We start from the raw sequence: 19,400 nt of genomic DNA, 5'->3' as shown, positions 1-19,400 counted from the left end.
AACTCTAACCCTAAAGTCTCACCCTAAACCAACCCTACTTTGAAACCCTAACCCTAACTCTAACCCTTACCCACCTTTGAAACCCTAACCCTAAACCCTAACCCTAACCCTAACTCTAACCCTAAACCTAACTCTAACCCTAGCTCTAACCCTAGGGCTAGAGCCCTAACCCTAGCTCTAACCCTAACCCTCTAACCCTAACCCTACTTTGAAACCCTAAACCCTAACCTTAACTCTAACCCTTACCCACCTTTGAAACCCTAACCGTAACCCTAAACCCTAACCCTAACTCTAACTCTAACCCTAAAGTCTCACCCTAAACCCAACCCTACTTTGAAACCCTAACCGTAACCCTAAACCCTAACCCTAAACCTAACTCTAACCCTAGCTCTAACCCTACTTTGAAACCCTAAACCCTAACCTTAACTCTAACCCTTACCCACCTTTGAAACCCTAACCCTAACCGTAACCCTAAACCCTAACCCTAACCCTAACTCTAACCCTAAACCTAACTCTAACCCTAGCTCTAACCCTAACCCTCTAACCCTAACCCTACTTTGAAACCCTAAACCCTAACCTTAACTCTAACCCTTACCCACCTTTGAAACCCTAACCGTAACCCTAAACCCTAACCCTAACCTTTAACCCAAACCCTAAAGTCTCACCCTAAACCCAACCCTACTTTGAAACCCTAAGCCTAAACCCTAACCCTAATTCTAACCCAAACCCTAACTCCACTTTGAAACCCTAACCCTACTTCGAAACCCTAAACCTACTTTGAAACCCTAATTCACCCGGCCCCCATTTGTTTGCTCCGCCAACTTGGGGGCGGGGCCACCTCATGTATTTACACATAAATACTTGCATTTGTTTGCCTATAAAGCGAGGGTTTCAACTCGAAAAGCACATTCTGGTATATGCTCACATATACCTGGGATCGAACCAGGGTCTTACCGAGCAAAAGCGCGTGTCACTAACCAGTCGGTTATTTCGATCTGGCAGACCTTGGCCGTCTGCACTCTTTTGTACTAGTGATGTGCATTCCAGTTCTCAAGTGAACGTAACCCTAAACCCTAACCCTAACCCTAACTCTAACCCTAAAGTCTCACCCTAAACCCAACCCTACTTTGAAACCCTAACCCTAACTCTAACCCTTACCCACCTTTGAAACCCTAACCCTAACCCTAACCCTAACCCTAACCCTAACTCTAACCCTAAACCTAACTCTAACCCTAGCTCTAACCCTAGGGCTAGAGCCCTAACCCTAGCTCTAACCCTAACCCTCTAACCCTAACCCTACTTTGAAACCCTAAACCCTAACCTTAACTCTAACCCTTACCCACCTTTGAAACCCTAACCGTAACCCTAAACCCTAACCCTAACCCTAACTCTAACTCTAACCCTAAAGTCTCACCCTAAACCCAACCCTACTTTGAAACCCTAACCGTAACCCTAAACCCTAACCCTAACTCTAACCCTAAACCTAACTCTAACCCTAGCTCTAACCCTACTTTGAAACCCTAAACCCTAACCTTAACTCTAACCCTTACCCACCTTTGAAACCCTAACCGTAACCCTAAACCCTAACCCTAACCCTAACCCTAACTCTAACCCTAAACCTAACTCTAACCCTAGCTCTAACCCTAACCCTCTAACCCTAACCCTACTTTGAAACCCTAAACCCTAACCCTTACCCACCTTTGAAACCCTAACCGTAACCCTAAACCCTAACCCTAACCTTTAACCCAAACCCTAAAGTCTCACCCTAAACCCAACCCTACTTTGAAACCCTAAGCCTAAACCCTAACCCTAATTCTAACCCAAACCCTAACTCCACTTTGAAACCCTAACCCTACTTCGAAACCCTAAACCTACTTTGAAACCCTAATTCACCCGGCCCCCATTTGTTTGCTCCGCCAACTTGGGGGCGGGGCCACCTCATGTATTTACACATAAATACTTGCATTTGTTTGCCTATAAAGCGAGGGTTTCAACTCGAAAAGCACATTCTGGTATATGCTCACATATACCTGGGATCGAACCAGGGTCTTACCGAGCAAAAGCGCGTGTCACTAACCAGTCGGTTATTTCGATCTGGCAGACCTTGGCCGTCTGCACTCTTTTGTACTAGTGATGTGCATTCCAGTTCTCAAGTGAACTGAATCTTTAGAATTGGTTCACTCAAAAAATTTGTTCAAAAGAATCGTTCACCGAATCGTTCGCTACACTTTCTTATTTATTTATTCATTCATGGTCAAAGCTTAACCGCAAGTGAAAAGTGACACACCCGCCCTCACCCCCACTTTCTGATTGGCTGTTTGACGTCATTCGGAAATGAACTGGAAATGCAAATCACTCACTCACAGATCTGTTCAGTTGGTGAACAGGAAATGCAATTCACGACTCGTTCATGAACGGAAAGTTACGTCATTTTCGTCTTTGTTCTCTACCAGCTCAGTGGCCTAGTGGTAGAGTGTCCGCCCTGAGATTGGAAGGTTGTGGGTTCAAACCCCGGCCGGGTCATACCGGAGACTATAAAAATGGTACCCATTTCTTCCCTGCTTGGCACTCAGTGTAAGGGGTTGAAATGGGGTCTTAAGATTACCAAATGATTCCCTGAGCGCGGCACCGCTTTCGGTTAAACTAACATTTTGAGTAAACTGAAAGAGGCATTCGCGGGTTTCATCACGAAATGCAGTTTGCACATTAGTTCAGCACAAAATAAATATGACGATTCGGTTAACATTTTATTTCATAATCGTTAAGAGCTCATCACGCGATAAAAATGTAGTTCATCTGTAGGCAGACGGAGACATGGGAGAAGAAAAGTTAGGGCACATGTATTAGGACAAGTGTGCTAAATGCATTGGGAAAAAAGGTTGAATTATAATGCATTGGAAATCAGTGCAGCTTCCCACTTAATGACATCCATCATGAATTCCAACAGCATAAAGGAACGACACATTTATGCTTATTCTGGAAAAAGCAGAAATGACATTTGTACAGCGAGGAGTGAATTGAGGACTTTTAAGAGTATATACAAAAAATAAAGTATAAACTGCATACATCGCCTCCTAGTTCTGACAATATTTAAATTTGTAATCATATACTAGAAGCTCAGTTTGTGACTAATCTCAAGTGAATAAATAAAGTTGTAGGATCACATTAAGATGTCTCATGTGCTCTGGCATAAAAGAGCAGCAGGCCCACCATTTTGATGAGGTCACATTAGGAAAGGAGAAGAGGACATAAAACAACTTCAATGCTTTTCAGGCTGGTCTTGAATTGCAGTACACTGTCAAGTTGTCATTGCAACAATAAAAACAAAACAAATGTCCTCCATTGGTGGCGCCACATTGTGCGTCCTCGTCCAAAATGAGGCCAAACTCAAAAAAAAAAAAGGAGTGGGTGGGGGGGGATGTCAAGGCCTTCAGATTCCGGTGGGGGCCAAGCGGCTGACGAAGGCAATGCTGCTGAGGCACATCCTCCGGAAGAAGGCAGGGCACGCAGGCTTCATGATGTAGTGCTCCAGGAGGATTCGCAGCTCAGCAAATAGAGTACTGTCAAAAAACAAAACAAAATAAGGCAACCATCAGTAGAAGCAAGTATAGAACAATGTGTATTTGCAGCTCTTACCGGCAATATGGATTTCTTCTGGACGTGTAGCGTAGGCTGAGGAAGCGATAGTAAATGAAAGGCAGCAGCAAACTTCCCTGGCCACTGTTGACAAACCACGAAAACGACATTTTCAAGGAGACATATTTGATGGCTCACACACAAATAGTTGCATTTACAGAGTACCAGCCCACCTACCGAGGTTGAAATTCAACCTTCTGCTGATCACCCGTTTCTTTAAGTGTCCCCTGTAAGATTTGCCCAATTGTAAACTAAAAAAAAATAATCGGATCCAATGAAGATCCTTGACCCAGGTTCTGCTGTAGGTGTATAGCTCCAATACTATCAGTCACAGCTGAATGTTGGAAAACTGACGTTTGGTAAAACAATGAAGCGTCAGAAAGTGACACAGACTAGGTGAAATGAAAAAGTCCTAATAACAAACCCCCCCCCCAAAAAAAAAAGCACTCGACAGAACCAACCACACGTCAAGAGTCTACCTGAAGACTAATCGTTACTGAAGACAGCAACCCCACATCAAAGTCATCTTTAAAGTGAATTTAACACGTTTGAGATCATCTGCGGAAGTATTTTCGACCCATGGTAAGAGCAACTGCTTGAATTAGCACGTGATTAAAAAAAAAAGTGTTATGTTTATATGTGCACAACCTGAAGAGCATGAAGACAGTGGCTGGCATCAAAAAGATCTCATTACAGGCGATGAACTTGAGGATGTTCTGCTGATTGGCGGACATCTTGTCCAGGAGATTCCTGATGAACATCAGCGTGCTGGGGCCCACTGACTGTGCGGACGATGACAACATGTTGAAATTCATCTGTTCATGTTTTTCAAGCAAACTGCTCCATTACATTTTTAGCAACAAAATGTTAGAGTAGAAATTCTATTGGGATATTGAACAACCTCATTTGTTTCTTTCAGCAAAAACTCTTCCCAGCACCCCCCTGACAAGAAAGCAATCAAAGTCACAGCCAGAGATAGTGGCTGTGTCATACTCACATCGAGGACCTTTTTGGTGAAGGTGGTTGCGTGGAGCAAGGAGAAGAGGAAAACTGGGAAAATACTCACTGGAGTCAATGAATTAAAGAACTACAAGATAATACACGGGATATGGCATTCGACTTAATCTGGCTCGCCTGAACTGTGTGATTTTATCACATGTGGAATATGACAAGTAAACAAAGTGGCAGCCGAATAAAGACACTCATCAAAATCCTACTAAAATGACCAAAGACAACAAACTGTTACTGTTCCACTTTCCTGAAAAGACAACATTCAAGATGTTAATGCGTCATTTTAAATGTCCTCGCAGAGTTTCTGGTTTATCAAAAAAAAAAAAAAAGATAAGCCTTGACTGACTAGCAGTTATACATTTATGTGATTCTCCATTCGGACACCTCTGCCTAAAACAATTTTTAACCCACCCACAGTTCATAGAGCAGGCAAGCGCCTTGAAGTCAAGGATACTCGTGATGGGGTAGGAGTTGACCAGGATGAGTGAGTACAGCAGGTAGTGGCAGCTGTCCTCCTGCAGCGCCTGTGCCACAAACGCCCGGCTCAGCTGGAACCTGGGGAGCCTCTGGTGCAGGCGCAGGGCACTGGTGAGCGCGTTGGAAAGCAGCGCTCGCTGGTAGAAGTTGGACGCCGCGTGGGGTCTAAAACAAAAATGGTCCACACAATAAGATTTGGTTACACCAACAAAAACCTATGTGCCTACTCACCCCAAGATTGGAAGTATGAACATGACGGAGCAGTAGACGGTGAAGAGGCGTGACAGCCACATGGCCGTTTCAAGCTTGTTGCTTATTAAAAATTGCTACACAAAGGGGGAAAATAAGTGCTGTTAAGAATACGCACAAATGTGTTGGGCACATTCAACAGGAAAAACCTGAAACAATCATTAAGCAACTGGCTTACCACAGGCCCCAGTCTTGGAGGGTTTTGATGGCTGGTGTCTGCCATTTTCAATGCTTGTGTGTCACTGTTCAGGGAAACAACAAAATATAATGCACAAGCCAAACAGATCGTGGACTACATTGCTAGTTTGCCATAAACACTTTATAGACGTTTGTATTTTGCAGAGGGCCTCCATAACCATTTTTAACAAACATATAAATAAATAATACATTTTTTATTGATAGAGTATTAGATTGTGTAGGTGAAGGACTAAAAAAGAAAGGAAGGAAAGAAGGGGAAAGGAAAATAGTATAGAGAACAGGGAGAAGAAAGCCCAGAGGGAAGGAAATCAGGAAGCTAGGAAAGAAGGAGGGTGAGGAAGTACAGACGTAGATCTACTTTAAAATGTATATCAACGTTTGGCCAACTCTGTGTGACAAAACGGAAGAATAAATATCACAGGAACCATTTAACGACATTAATACATTGTATGCATTGGATTATCAGATAATTGGGAGACCATTCAACGCACATGATGTTTCCGTTACTCGTCTGAATTGCATCACAATAGCTTAGCGTACCTGTCATCGAAGCTACTTGAGAAGAAAGCTAATGAAACGACTTTAAACAGCGACCTTACATTTAATAGTCTGGGGGGGGGGGGGGAAACTCCTGCGATGGAAACCGCCTTGGCGTTCTCTTTAAGGCGATCGAGGGCGCGTTGATATTCGATTAGGACTCTTTTTGACGCCTCATCAAAGGCGACAAAAGGCAGGTGCATCTAGAACGTTCTCTTTGAGCTAGCATGGGAGATTGCTAGGCTAGCGGCGTCATCTCCCCAACGCCATGTTTATGACAAATAACCCAGCACGCGTATCCGCCTAAAAGGGAGAGTTTTTGATTGCCTGCCAGTGTTTAAAGTTTTAACACAAGACACAACTTACCGGTGTAGTAGCGTGTGCTGTGACAGTCACGTCACTGTATCTGAGTCGAAATACACACGCGCTTGTAGTGAATGATCACCTGACCTTCTTGGTTGGTGACAGTAATCTCGCAAACTCTCGCGAGGACAGGAAAGGAGCACTTTCGTAAACGACGATTTCTCTAAGAGCAAGTGCTTCCAGTCGGCTCTAGGGGGCGTGGGTGAGAGTGCAGTCACTACAGAAAAATGATCCATTTCAAATTTTCATTTCATTCTTCCGTACCGCTTGTCCCCACGGAGCCTATCCCAGCAGTCATCGGGCAGTAGGCGGGGGACACCCTGAACTGGTTGCCAGCCAATCGCAGGGCACACGGAGACGAACAATCATTCGCACTAACACTCACACCTAGAGGCAATTCAGAGTGCTCGATCGGCTTACCATGCATGTTTTTGGGATGTGGGAGGAAACCCATCTAGGCAAGGGTGTTTTATTCTCTATAAGTGTCAAATGTCTGCACATGAATTTATGTATTTTCTGTGTTTACTATGTATATTATTTTTTTTCTTGTGGATTTTAAACAAACACGGATTAAAATAATATGAAGTAATACAAAGATACAAGTCAGCCGCCTGACCAGCATGAGCGACAAAACTCTTTTCTGTATTTCCGGTTCAGGCAGCAGACGCCAACAAAGCTCCGTTCCTTTAACGACTCACTAAATTTTAATTTTCAATATATAGTCTTGTTGGGAGAATTGTTTATTTCGTGCCATTACATGTCATTTTAAACTGTTTTACGCCTGCTCAGCACTAGATGGCGCGCTCGGACAGAAAACTGAGCCCAAGTGAGTGAGTCGCAAAAACAGCAGACTTTTAAGTATTCCTTATTCTGTCCCAACATGTTTTTTAACGTTACACTTTACTCTTTTCCTCAACTGTGCGTGTTCCGTTCACTGCAAACAATGCTGCCTTTCTCTCGCAGACGCCATTTGAAAATATAGGCAGCGTGTGTAAGCACTGGAGAATCTAATTATTTCTTTGCAAAACCTAATTAGGCATTAAAAAAGGTTAACGCCAGCGCCTGAAACGTTTTTGTTTAATAATCCCATTACAGGGGCTCATCATGTATAAAATGGTGCGCAGGAGGACACAAAGTTTGCACTTGCTAAAGGGAATCATGTGGCTGCTTTATTTTTGTCCACATAGTAGGCATGTGATACCACGGAGGACCAGCACACACACACGTTGCATTAAATAGGTAAGAACTGGAGCCTCCGACATTGCATGCGTTATCCCATTTAAAACGTTTTCCATGTGTGTTTAAGCATGTCAAAAAAAAAAAATGGAACACAGAGCATGTATTTTAATTAATCACTAGAGAGATTAGCTGTGACAGATAACGTGCGGTGCATTAGAGAAAAAGAGCTATGTTGCTCCTACTGTAAGGCTTTTGAATTTCAAATCATGGTGTAGTGTTTGGTTTCTTGTTGGGAATATTTTTTTTAAATGAAAAAATTACATTCATGCTCTTTTGCGCTCGCGAAAATATTCATTTTAATTCATTATTCTCGTATGTGTGTAATGTGATGTAAATAAGTAATGTAAGTAATGAGGCAATCCGAGAAACATATATTATAACCATAACGATATTTTACCAGCGTTATTAATGATGAAAACGAGAAAATTTTAATCAGTAATTTTACAAGAGTGAGCGTAGTTTTAAATCAGACAATATCTTTTTCCGTAATCCAGATAAATGTTGGCCTAATAAGTTGTCATTATCGTATTGTTTATATTCCAAAAATATATTCATATACATTTCAAGGTCTTTAAATATATTTTGCCTTAGAAATACCTATTATCTATATCTAATAAAAAGGAACGATTATTTTCTTCATACAACCGATGCTGTTTTTTTGCAATCGTTCTAAATAAACAGTCATTTTTGCCGTTATTATTATTGTTTTTCGAAAGGAAAATCAAATTAGATTTTCAAAGCATATGTATTCTTTTTAAATTATAAATGTATTGTTGCGTTTCCGTGTTTTTACGAATAAAGAATCGATATCGAAACGATCTTTTTAAGTGGAAAGGGTCATTTTAGGAACTACTTGACAACAAGAGTTTGCACGCGCAGCATCCATCGTAACAGTTATACGTTTATATTTGAGGCGATAAAACAGGCAATGCACGCTTATTTGGGTAAATTGTGCAGTTTGACTTATCGCAAAAAAATGCACGTAGAAAAAAATTATAAACAGATGAACTTGAGGAATTTACACACTTTGCTCACATTTTTTCACTCAGATAAGAGCAGGTTCTACAATCGAAATGAACTTTACTTATCTATTTATTTAGTCATAAACGTTCCAACATTTTCTTTGGTTTTAAACAACACAAAGTACTCAAAATACTTTTTTTTGGATGTGGGGGTCGTTAATAGTTGAAAAAAAAAAAAAACGATTTCCTAAAATTGAAACGAGAAAACGCGATCAGGAACAAATCTCCATTATTTTTATTCGCAACTGTTTTCTCACTAATTTAAATAATGGAAAGTGTCACATTTTAAGCAACATTTTGCTGAATAAAATGAACCTGTGTGTGAGTGTGTGTGGGGTGTCAATCAAAAAGTAAAATTATCTTTGCACTAGAACCTTTCTTGGGGTACCTCCCGAAGACAAAATGTTCCTGACAAAGGCTCTTCAATTTACGATGTAGTTCCGCTCTTACGGCGTATGATTTTGATTGACTTCGGAAAGCATGCACCTAAAGTTATGGAACAATTCATGTGACTATACAAAAACACTTGGACTCTCTAAATGGAAAAAAAAAATCAATTGTACGGCGCTAATTGGGCCGGGCGACGTATGTGCATCCTTCCTAACCTGGATATGTCGCATCCCAAACCCTAGTTGAGTTTACATGGTGGAGTGAGCACGAATACTACTATTGACAATGAAAGGACGGAGAAGTTGCTTTTTCTCACTTGTGCGTGCGTGCGAGGTGAATTCGGGAGAACGCACACAGTGACGGGCATGAGGAGGATTGTCAGCACAAACGGGGAGGCGCGCCATTATTATGTGTCCTTTGGTCACGCAGTCTTCCTGCCCTGGACCATTCACCACAAATCTTGAGAGGGATTGGGATCAGGATTAGGATCGCGGGCAAATTCCGAGCACTTGGAGTCGCTGTAATCATCTTTCTGTATAGCACTTGACTCCCATCAACCAAAAATGCTGAATTTGCACCATTTTGTTAAATTAAATGTTTAAGACATTGTTTTTGAAAAGCAAGTTTCTCTAAAATGTGTCTTTAAATAAAATGACAAATCGCAAAATGTGGATATACATGTTTTCCTTTGGACCATAACAAAATTGCATCCTACATTTCAAAAGTGAATGGCATATTATTGCAACAGTTCTTCACCGCACAGCAAGGTTGCTGCTGGTGACATCTTGAATAAGACGTCATTCATAATTTGCATCATTAGTATGGAAATGTCCAGGTCCCATCTGGGTAGCAAAACAAAAGACCTCGACGGGCGTGAAACAAAATGACGCATGCAAACATATTTGTGCGGCAGTAAAGCGGTCAAAAGTGCTGCAAAGTCAAGCGGCTTTTATTGCTTCCTCAAACGCAATCAAAAGGCAAATTAATCACACACACACACACACACACACACACACACACACACACACACACACACACACACACACACACACACACACACACACACACACACACACACACACACACACACACACACACACAAACACACACACACACACACACACATTGTTTGCGTGTTATGAATGTGCTGTGAAATGTGCCGTTATTATTTGCCGTCCTTCCCTGAGAAACAAATTGAACATTTATTGCATATATATTAAAAATTATCTGTGGTGCTTGATGTCTCTGTTATTGAGGCGCACTAAGAGGTGAGGTCCCAGCAGATCAATTTCGCTTGTTGGTGGATGTTTGGGGAAAATGCCTGCACGGCTAAATTGATTCAGAAACAAATTCATAACTTGGGGGGTTTAAACTGCCCCCCCCCCCCCCTTTTGCATTCCAATTACCGACTACCGTTGGGCGATTCATTCAAGTTTATTTATCAGGATATTATTTTTTCTTAAAAATAGATTCTTATCACAACTCGGTATTAGTATCGGCTAATCTCACTCATGGTCATGGATGATCCATATTGGAATCGGCAGCATAAAACTGGATCATATCCATCAACTGCATCTGTACTGACAACATGACAACAGAAAGAAGCCAGTGGCAGTTTGTCATGATAGACATTCCTACCAAGAAAAGAAAAAATAATAATTTTTCAACCAAAGATTGAATTTTTAATTTCTTTTTTATTGACCTACTGCAGCCCATTTTTTGTCGCGAGCCAAGATACATAGGTTTGATGCACTGGGTTTTGGGTGGCTCGGCAAACATAGCCATTAAGCACTCACAATGCTTTTTTTGTGCACTCCATGTGGAAACGGAGGCCCGTCCCCGACTGTCGCACCCACGACAAACTGGGGCGAGAGCAGTCTCCGTTCTTTGTGTGCCCGCCACCAGATGAATGGCCCGTGTCAACCGCGTGATTAGTTTGCGCTATTAAATTGTCAAAAAGGAAGATTTTTTTCCCAAAAGAATTATGGAATTCAGACTTGTGTGCGACTGGCGACGAGGGGTAGGGGGATACTGGGGGGTCGGGTTGAAGGTCATGCAGAGTTCTCAGCGCTTCGCGAGGAAGCTCTCCGGACACTACATTAGGTACATCTCCAGAATCTATCAGAGATACTGCCTTCAGAAATTATGCTTATTTATTACACATATTCACATTTGAAGTGAATTGAAGAGCTTTAATTAGATAAAACTAATCCTTTACTGATATCTGGTGGCATCTACATGTAATCCTCTTATGGAGGCATCAGTTATTGAAGGATTCATAATTTTGCTGGCTCTCTGTGTGGAAGTGTCTGCATTTTATTGGTTTGCGGGATCTCTGGAAAAGCATATTTGTAATAGTTTTGTAGGAACTGATGTTGCCGTATCGCTGTGTAGAATAGACTCAATTATTTTGGTGTGATGGGTTCGATTTGATAATTTTGCAGGGTCTGTGGGTTACATCCAATCTGTGGGATCTTTGTGTGAAAAATGGCACATTTTATAATGTTGCAGGGTATCGGCATTAAACAGTGACTGTGTGAAAGCTTCTACTATGAAGGATCTTTGTGCAAAAGTGATTACATTTAATGATTATGCAGACCTTTGTGTGAAAAAGGTTAATTTTGTAATCTTTCAAGATATCAGCATTAAAGTTGCTATATTTACCAATTTTGCAGGATCTCTGTGTGACAAAGGCTGGATTTTACAATTGAGCACAATGAAACAATGTGAAAGGCTATTTTTTGTACTTTTTTCAGAGTATCTCTGTAATTGCTGGATTTACTCTGTACAAAAGAAGCTGCAGCTCAGCACTTTACAGGATCTCGGTGTGAAAAAAATGGCTACATTGGATAATGAGATTCTATTCTGGCATTTTGCACACTCTCTTTGTGTAAGACCTAACTTTATATTTATGCAGCATCTGTATAAAAGTAGCTACATTTTATAGTTTTGCGGATTGATTCTATTATATTGAATAGTTTTTCGGGATGTCTGTGTGCTAGTCTTTATTTTGCAGGATTGGAGGCTTTATATTCAGATCTTTACATTAAAGTAGCAATATTTGCTAGTTTTTCAGGATCTGTGTGTGAAACAGGTAGGCGTAAACAAAAGGCATTACAAGAATGATTTGGTCAGTGTTACAATTCAAAGGCGTGCGTTGCTCGCCTGTTTAACGCCAGCATGTCATGCCCACCCCGCCCACTCCATCTTGGAACCCCCTTCTCTTTCTTCCCTTTCAGCTCTTTCTCGTCGCACCAACGTTTTGTGTTAAATGTTAACAAGTCAACGCAGTGCTTTTAATGGCCCACAACAAATGTGTGTTGACTCCAACACTCGCCTCCATTGTGACTATTGTGCGCCTGCCCCGGCCGGTTAGATTTATCTATTTTTGATATCAAATTCCTTCTGTCATCAAGACTGCTCTCCTGTTGACTTTTCTTGACCCCCTTTGCCCCCGTTGTTTCAACATTCCCATATTTAACGCAAGACCTTAAACGCCCCACCCCATCCTGGCCACCTCAACAAAAACTTCAATGCTGTGGGCGTCCTTTTGTCGGCATGTGCTGTTTGCTCTGTTCTTGAACTTCAGTGTCCCGCTACTTTGAACCCTGAGCAGCAATTCCTGAACACATAACTACTTTCTTCTGCTTGTCGTGTCTTTGATAGTTTCTAAAAAAAAGCACCTGTGGATAAATTATGACTCTGCTTTTATTGCTCTGCTAATTTTGTATTTCTATATTATTTTGGAGTTCAGAATTTTAAAAGAGGTGAACATATCTTGCTATGTAAAAGGTCTTCTGCTACCGACTGGATACCGCCTATAACCAAGTTACTGGGTTTTGTGTACAAAGCAAGTTATACAAACTTAATTGAGCTAAGGCATGTATTTCACATAAGAAAAATATCCCTGTGAACCCCACCCACCCCCCAAAAGTCACAAAAATAAGTGTACTGAAATGATCTAATCTCAATTTACTCACAAATGCACTTACTGAGTGTGAATTCTGTTAATTGAACACAAATCCTTCAATCTCTTGTGTAAAAGCTACAAATGTATTTTACGTTCGGCAATCGAGTGGAAGAGCATTTGACTGTTGTGCTTGTCATTACACGCCACAACTATAGACAGATGGCCAAGGATACATTTACAAAAACTATGGAAGCAATCATGAGAATTCCAAGCTCCCTTGAATGCATTTCGACATTTTATGCCTTGGACTGAGAATGCGTCATAATTCAATGGATCCCAGGCCACCATAGTATCCTTTGCTTTCACGAAAGGATGTCTGTATCTTCCTGCATGATGTCCATGTCGTCCATACAAGCCTCCCTGGGCCTTCCCAGCTTGCTAATTAGTTAAACAAACGCTCCAACTAATGATCCCACTGGCATGGTGAGCTTTTGGGGCTTTTTGTTCGCCTTTTTCCTTGCTGGAAACTTGGCCCTCGCTGACCCGAGCTATCACGGGCGCTGTGGCGATGGCCGGACCGCCCTGTCCGGAGACCGGCCAACCCCCTCTCACCCCTCGCAAGGGTCAAAGGGCGGCGTCCAAGGGCCGGGGAATGCCACCACCAGCTGCTAGCGGTGACACGGCATACAAAAGGGGCTTGGTGAGCGATCTGTCTGCGGGCTGTCATAGTTGTGACAGCGCTGGAGACATTTCTTGACTCATTCACTCGCAGGGTCCAAAATCGTCTCGGATAAAATTGATGGGTGCATGTAGATGCTAAAATGAGTCATAAAATATTACAATTTCCAAGCATGTGTGCTTGAGACCTTTTTGCGGTCCACTCATAATAGACATAACAAATTACATGTTGAAACTGACTCTAACCTTTTATGGCTGAGTTTCATGTTTCAATGGCAAGTAATCAAACTTTGGCAAAATTCAAATGATGGCATATTCTCATCACCTCGATTTTTGTGGTTCAAAGGTTCAAATTTAGTAGCAATCAGACAAAATTTCAAGAAGAAATTTGTCTTTGAAGGACTCCTGTGAATCCCCATAAAATAGTTGCTTCAAACCAAAATGACAGACTTTATGGTCAGGCATGGCTACTTGAGATGTCACGATGGACAGTCAACTATCAAATTATACATATGCTGCCAAGTATTTCAAAACACATCGTCAGTGATGTAACCTGGGGTTCTCCGCTGTTTCGGGTCTTTCAATATCAGACACCCTTGCCTAGCTGCGGTTGATCAGGCCGTGCACAACTTGACAATCGCTTGTCCTCAAGGTTCTCAGCCCAAATGACCCTAAAAAGGCCATTTGAACCAAAATGGCAGACATCCTGCAACTCATCGGATATGGCTTCTCGAGACTGTTTTGTTACCCTACTCATGAGTCACGACAGGCCCAAATGGCCAACAAGCGACAGCAGCAGCAAAAGCCCTGTGTGCATGTTTGCGGGTGCCCACCATTAGCTGCGGACTACACCGCGGAGGTCCCGGCCGGGGCTGACACGGTTCCTAATTGCGGGCCCCGACACGGAGCGCCTGCAGGCAGCTGAAGGAGCAGCTTGTCAGCCTCTAATTGACAAGGCCTTGTCTGTGGCGGCGGCAGCTGCTCCTAAGCACCGCGCCATGCACAATCAGCGCCGTGACACGGTCCCGATGTCGCCCCGAGGACACTTTTTGCGAGGGGTGGGCGGGAAAAAAAACACAGTGGTTAAAGGGAGATTTATTGAAGCTCCCTTTGGGCCATGTGGTATTAAGTAGGCAATATAAGGGCCTTATTGGGTGCAAAGGGGAGGCACGCTGCTGGTATTAATAAAAGAGGCCAATTAGAGCGGACAGGTGATATGAATCACTGCACAAACAAGACAAGCAAATAAAAGCAACCTACATCATCACTTTGTCACATGCGAGATGAAAAAAAAAAACGTGTCCCATAAATGTGCACTGAGCCTATAATTTCAGCTGCCGCCTAATGTGACACATTTTTACAGGTGAGGTAGGGGAGCAAACAACAACACTGCATCCACACATAAATGCGTTCATTTTCAAATTCAAGACGTGATGGCAATCGCCAGCGAAACCCAATGGCAAAACCAAAAATTGGTCTTTGCTTTGGCACTGGTTTGTCACATGCTTCGAATTTGGTAGCGGATGAACAAAGTCGATAGGACAAGTCCACTATTAAAAAAATAAACATTAGAAAATGATCAAAATGACCCAAAAATGGCCACTTTCAACCAAAAGAATAGACTTTTTTTTCGAGCATGGGTTTTGAGACCTTTAAGTTGGTCAACTTATGAGAGACATAATTGTTAGATTTCATGAGATCATCTTTAAGGGGATGTCGGGAAATGTTCAAAATGGCCCTGAAAAAGCCATTTTGAACCCAAAAGGTACGCTTTCTGTGTATTTTTAAGCATGGCTTCTTGAGTTTATTTATGAATATACTCTTGATAAACTTTGCTATTAATTTTCGCGTCACAAAGTTGAACTCACGACAAGTTTGTCCTTCAAGGACGAAAATGACCACAAAGCAGCTACTGCAAACCAAAATGGTGGGCCTCCTGAGTTTTCACTGGGATTTGTTCTAGAGATTTTTTAGTGAGTCTACTCATGGTAGGTATTACTATTCAATTTCATTTTGCTAAAGAAAACATATCTGCATACCGCAGCATAACAGCATATTTGTTCAAAATCATATTTTTGCAATTTCGGCCTGACGACAGCAATAGCTGAACTAATTTTTAGCTCTATGCAGGTTTAACTGGGAAATTAATGGGGAATGCATCTTTCCAAGGATCTGCACCAACAATCAATTCATTATTCAGTGGTTGTTCTATGAACCCAATCCTTGTCTCTTAAGCTGAATGCACCAAGAACAAGTACATTGTTTCCGTTGATAGAAGAGGAAAAAGTTTTCCTGCACTTTCCCACTGCCTGTAAAAGAAAACTTTTGCCTTTTTTTTAAAGACCCCTTTGAGTCTAAAATGGTGATTTCTTCCCTCCCGGGACATCGCTCCTCTTTTCTTTGCGCCGGACAATGGCAACAGTGCAGCACCCTGCCGATGCGCCACAGTTGGAGATCCCCCGGATTGCTTTGGACATCATTGGATTTCATCAATCAAAATGACTGCGGTTTTCCATAAAAATGCGGAATTTGGTGGATGGAAGCGAGCGGCGCAAGGTAGCGACATAAGAAAGCTGTCCGGGCGCCATGATAAATGGGCATGCTTTGATTTAGGGGGGAAAAGCTAAAGAAATAAACACACAACTCTACATAAAATGCAACATTGTTGTAGTCAGACACATGATTAGGTACACCTGCACCATGTAATCACAGCCAATACAGGCCGTGCCGCCAACTATTGAGCATTTACAATGACAATAATGCTTAGTTTTTAGGTTTTGATTGGACAAAACGTGGATTGTTGCGGTTGTAGCCACAGTGGGAAAATACCTTTGGAATCAGACGGCTCTAAAGATGTTCCCCGTTATCCCGCAGTGACATTTTGTCCCGCCTCGGGTCATGGGGGTGAAGGCTCGGTGATGAATGGCACCTGAAGGAAGAGGCACACAGTCAGTTGAATAATTGTTTAATTGTGCCAACATCACGCTAATGTCATGTGTGCTATTAGCCTCAACACAGTGGAAACTTGAAGACTGTGATTCCCAACCACAGAGATCATTTCACTCTTTTAGGTTTTATTATTTCAGCAAATAATTTTCCTGTAGACATTCCAATGGCTTCTTTTAGCAATCCCATCGAGGAAATACAACAGCAGTGCAATGGCGAGGTTTGCTTGTCGGGCTTGAAGAATTGTTTAATTGTGAAGCGGGCGGCGGCGGCCTTTCCTGAGGTGCGGTCTGCACATGTAATTGCCCCGCTCCCATTTCTGTGCTCTCCTCCTTTATTGCGCCACCGCCTGCGCCTGCTGTAAAAAATCTCTGTAATCACATTCGACCTCTTCCTCTTTTTCTTCTCGCAGCACTTGAACAGTGCTGCTAGGAGAAGTGGGACCTTAGAAATTGTCGTTAAACAAAAAATAATTAAGAAGAAAATGGCCTTTCACTGTATAACTTCCAAGTGCAGTGAAACCATGGGAGTGCCATGAAAGGTCTTCCACTGTGCTGTGGGAACTAAAACCATATCTAATGACTACAAATGAGGTATTGATGATCATCTATCTGTGCCAGCAACGTATAATGACAGGTAGAATAACTTAAATGCTCTTTCACTATAAGGCACAAGGTACCGGCTCTTAATGAGATAACCTTGGCTGTCACACACCAATCGCTGCTTTGATTGGTGGCAAATAAAGTCGACTTTGTTCACGCCCCCCTTTTTAACTGTGCCTACTTGTGCACGTCTGTGAGATTACCCACGCTCTGTCTAACCCACCTCTGCAACCATTATACAGCGCGTTGTGCCGGATTTGCACGGGCCACGAAAGTAGAGTCCAGTGGGCTCGACTAAACACTCCCGTGTTTCACACAGCAAAAGTAAATGCATATAAATTGAGACAAGAACGTCACTAAGTCGAAAGATGCTGCCTCGAGAGAGGAGTGACCCGATTGGTTTGTTTTTCCAAGGTACGAGATGTCGTTTGAATAATTGTTTGCTTTGCCTTGTGAGCAAAAATGGGAGATTTGAATTTAATGCTAATACAAAATGGAGAATGCTGTAAGGCTATTCTTTCACGGGGTTTCCCGCCTGCCACTTCCAGCCAGGGTCCCAAACTTCGATCTAGCTTGGCTGTCAGTCAAACGCGTGACAGGCAGCAACATCAACACACTAATGTTCTATTTGTCTCCTTTAGAGCTTCCTGGAGGGCCGCGATTGGCCGAGGTGTCCGGACGGCGGGATGATTGATGATGGCGAGGGCAAGGCCGAGCACTGGCAGCATAAAGCCCCATAGACGCCTCAATAAAGAGCCCCGGATAGTGGAGAGGCGGGCCCTCCTCATCACCCGCTCAATAGAACAGCCCCCCCCCCCCCCTTCTCTCGACCCCCGCCCAACATCCAACCTCTGAGGAGGATGTTGCCGGGTAATCACTTTATCCCGTCTGCTGCAGGATGAGAGCAACGGTGACAGTGGATGTGTTGGAGGGTGAAAATGGCTTCTACTTGAGAGTTGCTGGTGGTGCTGGGATTCCAGATTGGGGAGTCAAAGTGAGAACTGGATGATCCCAACTTTCAAAAAAGTGATTAATGCCGACGATGCCGTCAGCAACTCTGGTGGCCGCCGTGCTGCCAACAACAAGAAAGCTGACCTCGTCAATGAGAGCACGATAGCTGAGATTCCTGTCGTAACCACCCCCCCCCCCCCCCCGCAAACAACCTCAACTACACCCCCCCAGGACCCTCACCCCTCCGTCGATGCACAGCAGTATTGAAAAGCACAATTAGGTGGCATTCTGCTCCGAGCGCCGGACTACATGACTGCAGATTGACAGGAAGTCCCGATGACTGCCATAGTTTACTCTGCGGGGTTTGTCACTGTGTTCCGAATCATTCACTCCAAAGACGTCCATAATCGCAAGTGTCTGAAATTGGATTGGTTCAGTGCATACGGAGTTGAAACATACAACACAAGTTAACGTGATGAAACCGCACATTAGTTTTGGTTATTGTTATAATCAGTAGATGACATACTGACTTATGTTTGCAACACCATTTTTTAGATTTTTTTTGAAAGTTGTCATAGTGAATGCTTGAAAGCCTAAAAGTATTTAAGTTGACAACTCATTGAAGTCAATAAAATGTGTTCTACATGAATTTCTAGTTCACTTGCATTTCTTTTAATAGTAATCGTAACCGACAGGACTGAAATATTTATAAATGTGAACTTGAAACATTAATTTATTCCTAGTGTTTGCGGGGGGAAAAAATTGTGTCGTAAATCGCAATCACAATATTGAAATTATTTGCTGTCTGAATTTTCACAATTTCAAATATCATTCTCTCCGTTAAGATACAGAAACACCGATTTTATAACAAATAAACAGCTTACAGATTTGTACGTCGTAGCATTTACTCAATACATTTCCGTTTCATTGACATGAAATGGAAATTCGGCTGGACTGTTGGCTATCAACATTTAAATTTACATCAAACACTTCATTTAATGCAATTACTGCGCTGCGGTGTCGCTGTTGTTGTACGCGGCTGGAGGGTCAACACAAGGCCGAGATGTGCACTGAGGGAAATTATTGGCAAGCGGAGAATCATCACAGCCTAATCTGATTTCCCAGCTCCGATAATGGATGCTCGGATAAATAAGAAAAAAAAATCTCCAGGAAGACTTGTGCAAATGAAAA

The 19,400-nt window shown here is 42.5% G+C and overlaps 1 protein-coding gene and 1 long non-coding RNA gene across 2 annotated transcripts; one reads left to right on the top strand and one right to left on the bottom strand.

The window, feature by feature from the left end:
* Positions 1–2,728: 2,728 nt before the first annotated feature.
* Positions 2,729–6,604, bottom strand: tmem33 (transmembrane protein 33). The gene is made up of 8 exons (XM_037262266.1): positions 6,475–6,604; positions 5,552–5,615; positions 5,356–5,450; positions 5,102–5,289; positions 4,634–4,701; positions 4,285–4,418; positions 3,637–3,720; positions 2,729–3,560 (listed from the first exon to the last, which is right to left on the bottom strand). Exons 2-8 carry the CDS (start codon positions 5,594–5,596, stop codon positions 3,431–3,433), a joined length of 744 nt encoding a protein of 247 aa, XP_037118161.1. The 5' UTR covers positions 5,597–5,615; positions 6,475–6,604; the 3' UTR covers positions 2,729–3,430.
* Positions 6,605–7,620: 1,016 nt separating this feature from the next.
* On the top strand, positions 7,621–18,401 carry LOC119129303. The gene is made up of 2 exons (XR_005099161.1): positions 7,621–7,710; positions 17,900–18,401. It is a non-coding gene; the product is annotated as an uncharacterized LOC119129303 (long non-coding RNA).
* Positions 18,402–19,400: the final 999 nt, after the last annotated feature.

This window comes from Syngnathus acus, chromosome 10, assembly GCF_901709675.1.
Source record: "Syngnathus acus chromosome 10, fSynAcu1.2, whole genome shotgun sequence".
NCBI lineage: Eukaryota > Metazoa > Chordata > Actinopteri > Syngnathiformes > Syngnathidae > Syngnathus > Syngnathus acus.
This window is presented reverse-complemented; position numbering and strand designations above follow the sequence as displayed.

Coding starts and splice junctions, on each gene's coding strand:
- tmem33 (XM_037262266.1), bottom strand. CDS start 5,596: ATGGCAGACACCAGCCATCAAAACCCTCCAAGACTGGGGCCTGTG. Junction 4,702..5,101: donor CAACTCCTACCCCATCACGA/GTATCCTTGACT, acceptor CATTGACTCCAG/TGAGTATTTTCCCAGTTTTC. Junction 4,419..4,633: donor TCACCAAAAAGGTCCTCGAT/GTGAGTATGACA, acceptor TCGTCCGCACAG/TCAGTGGGCCCCAGCACGCT.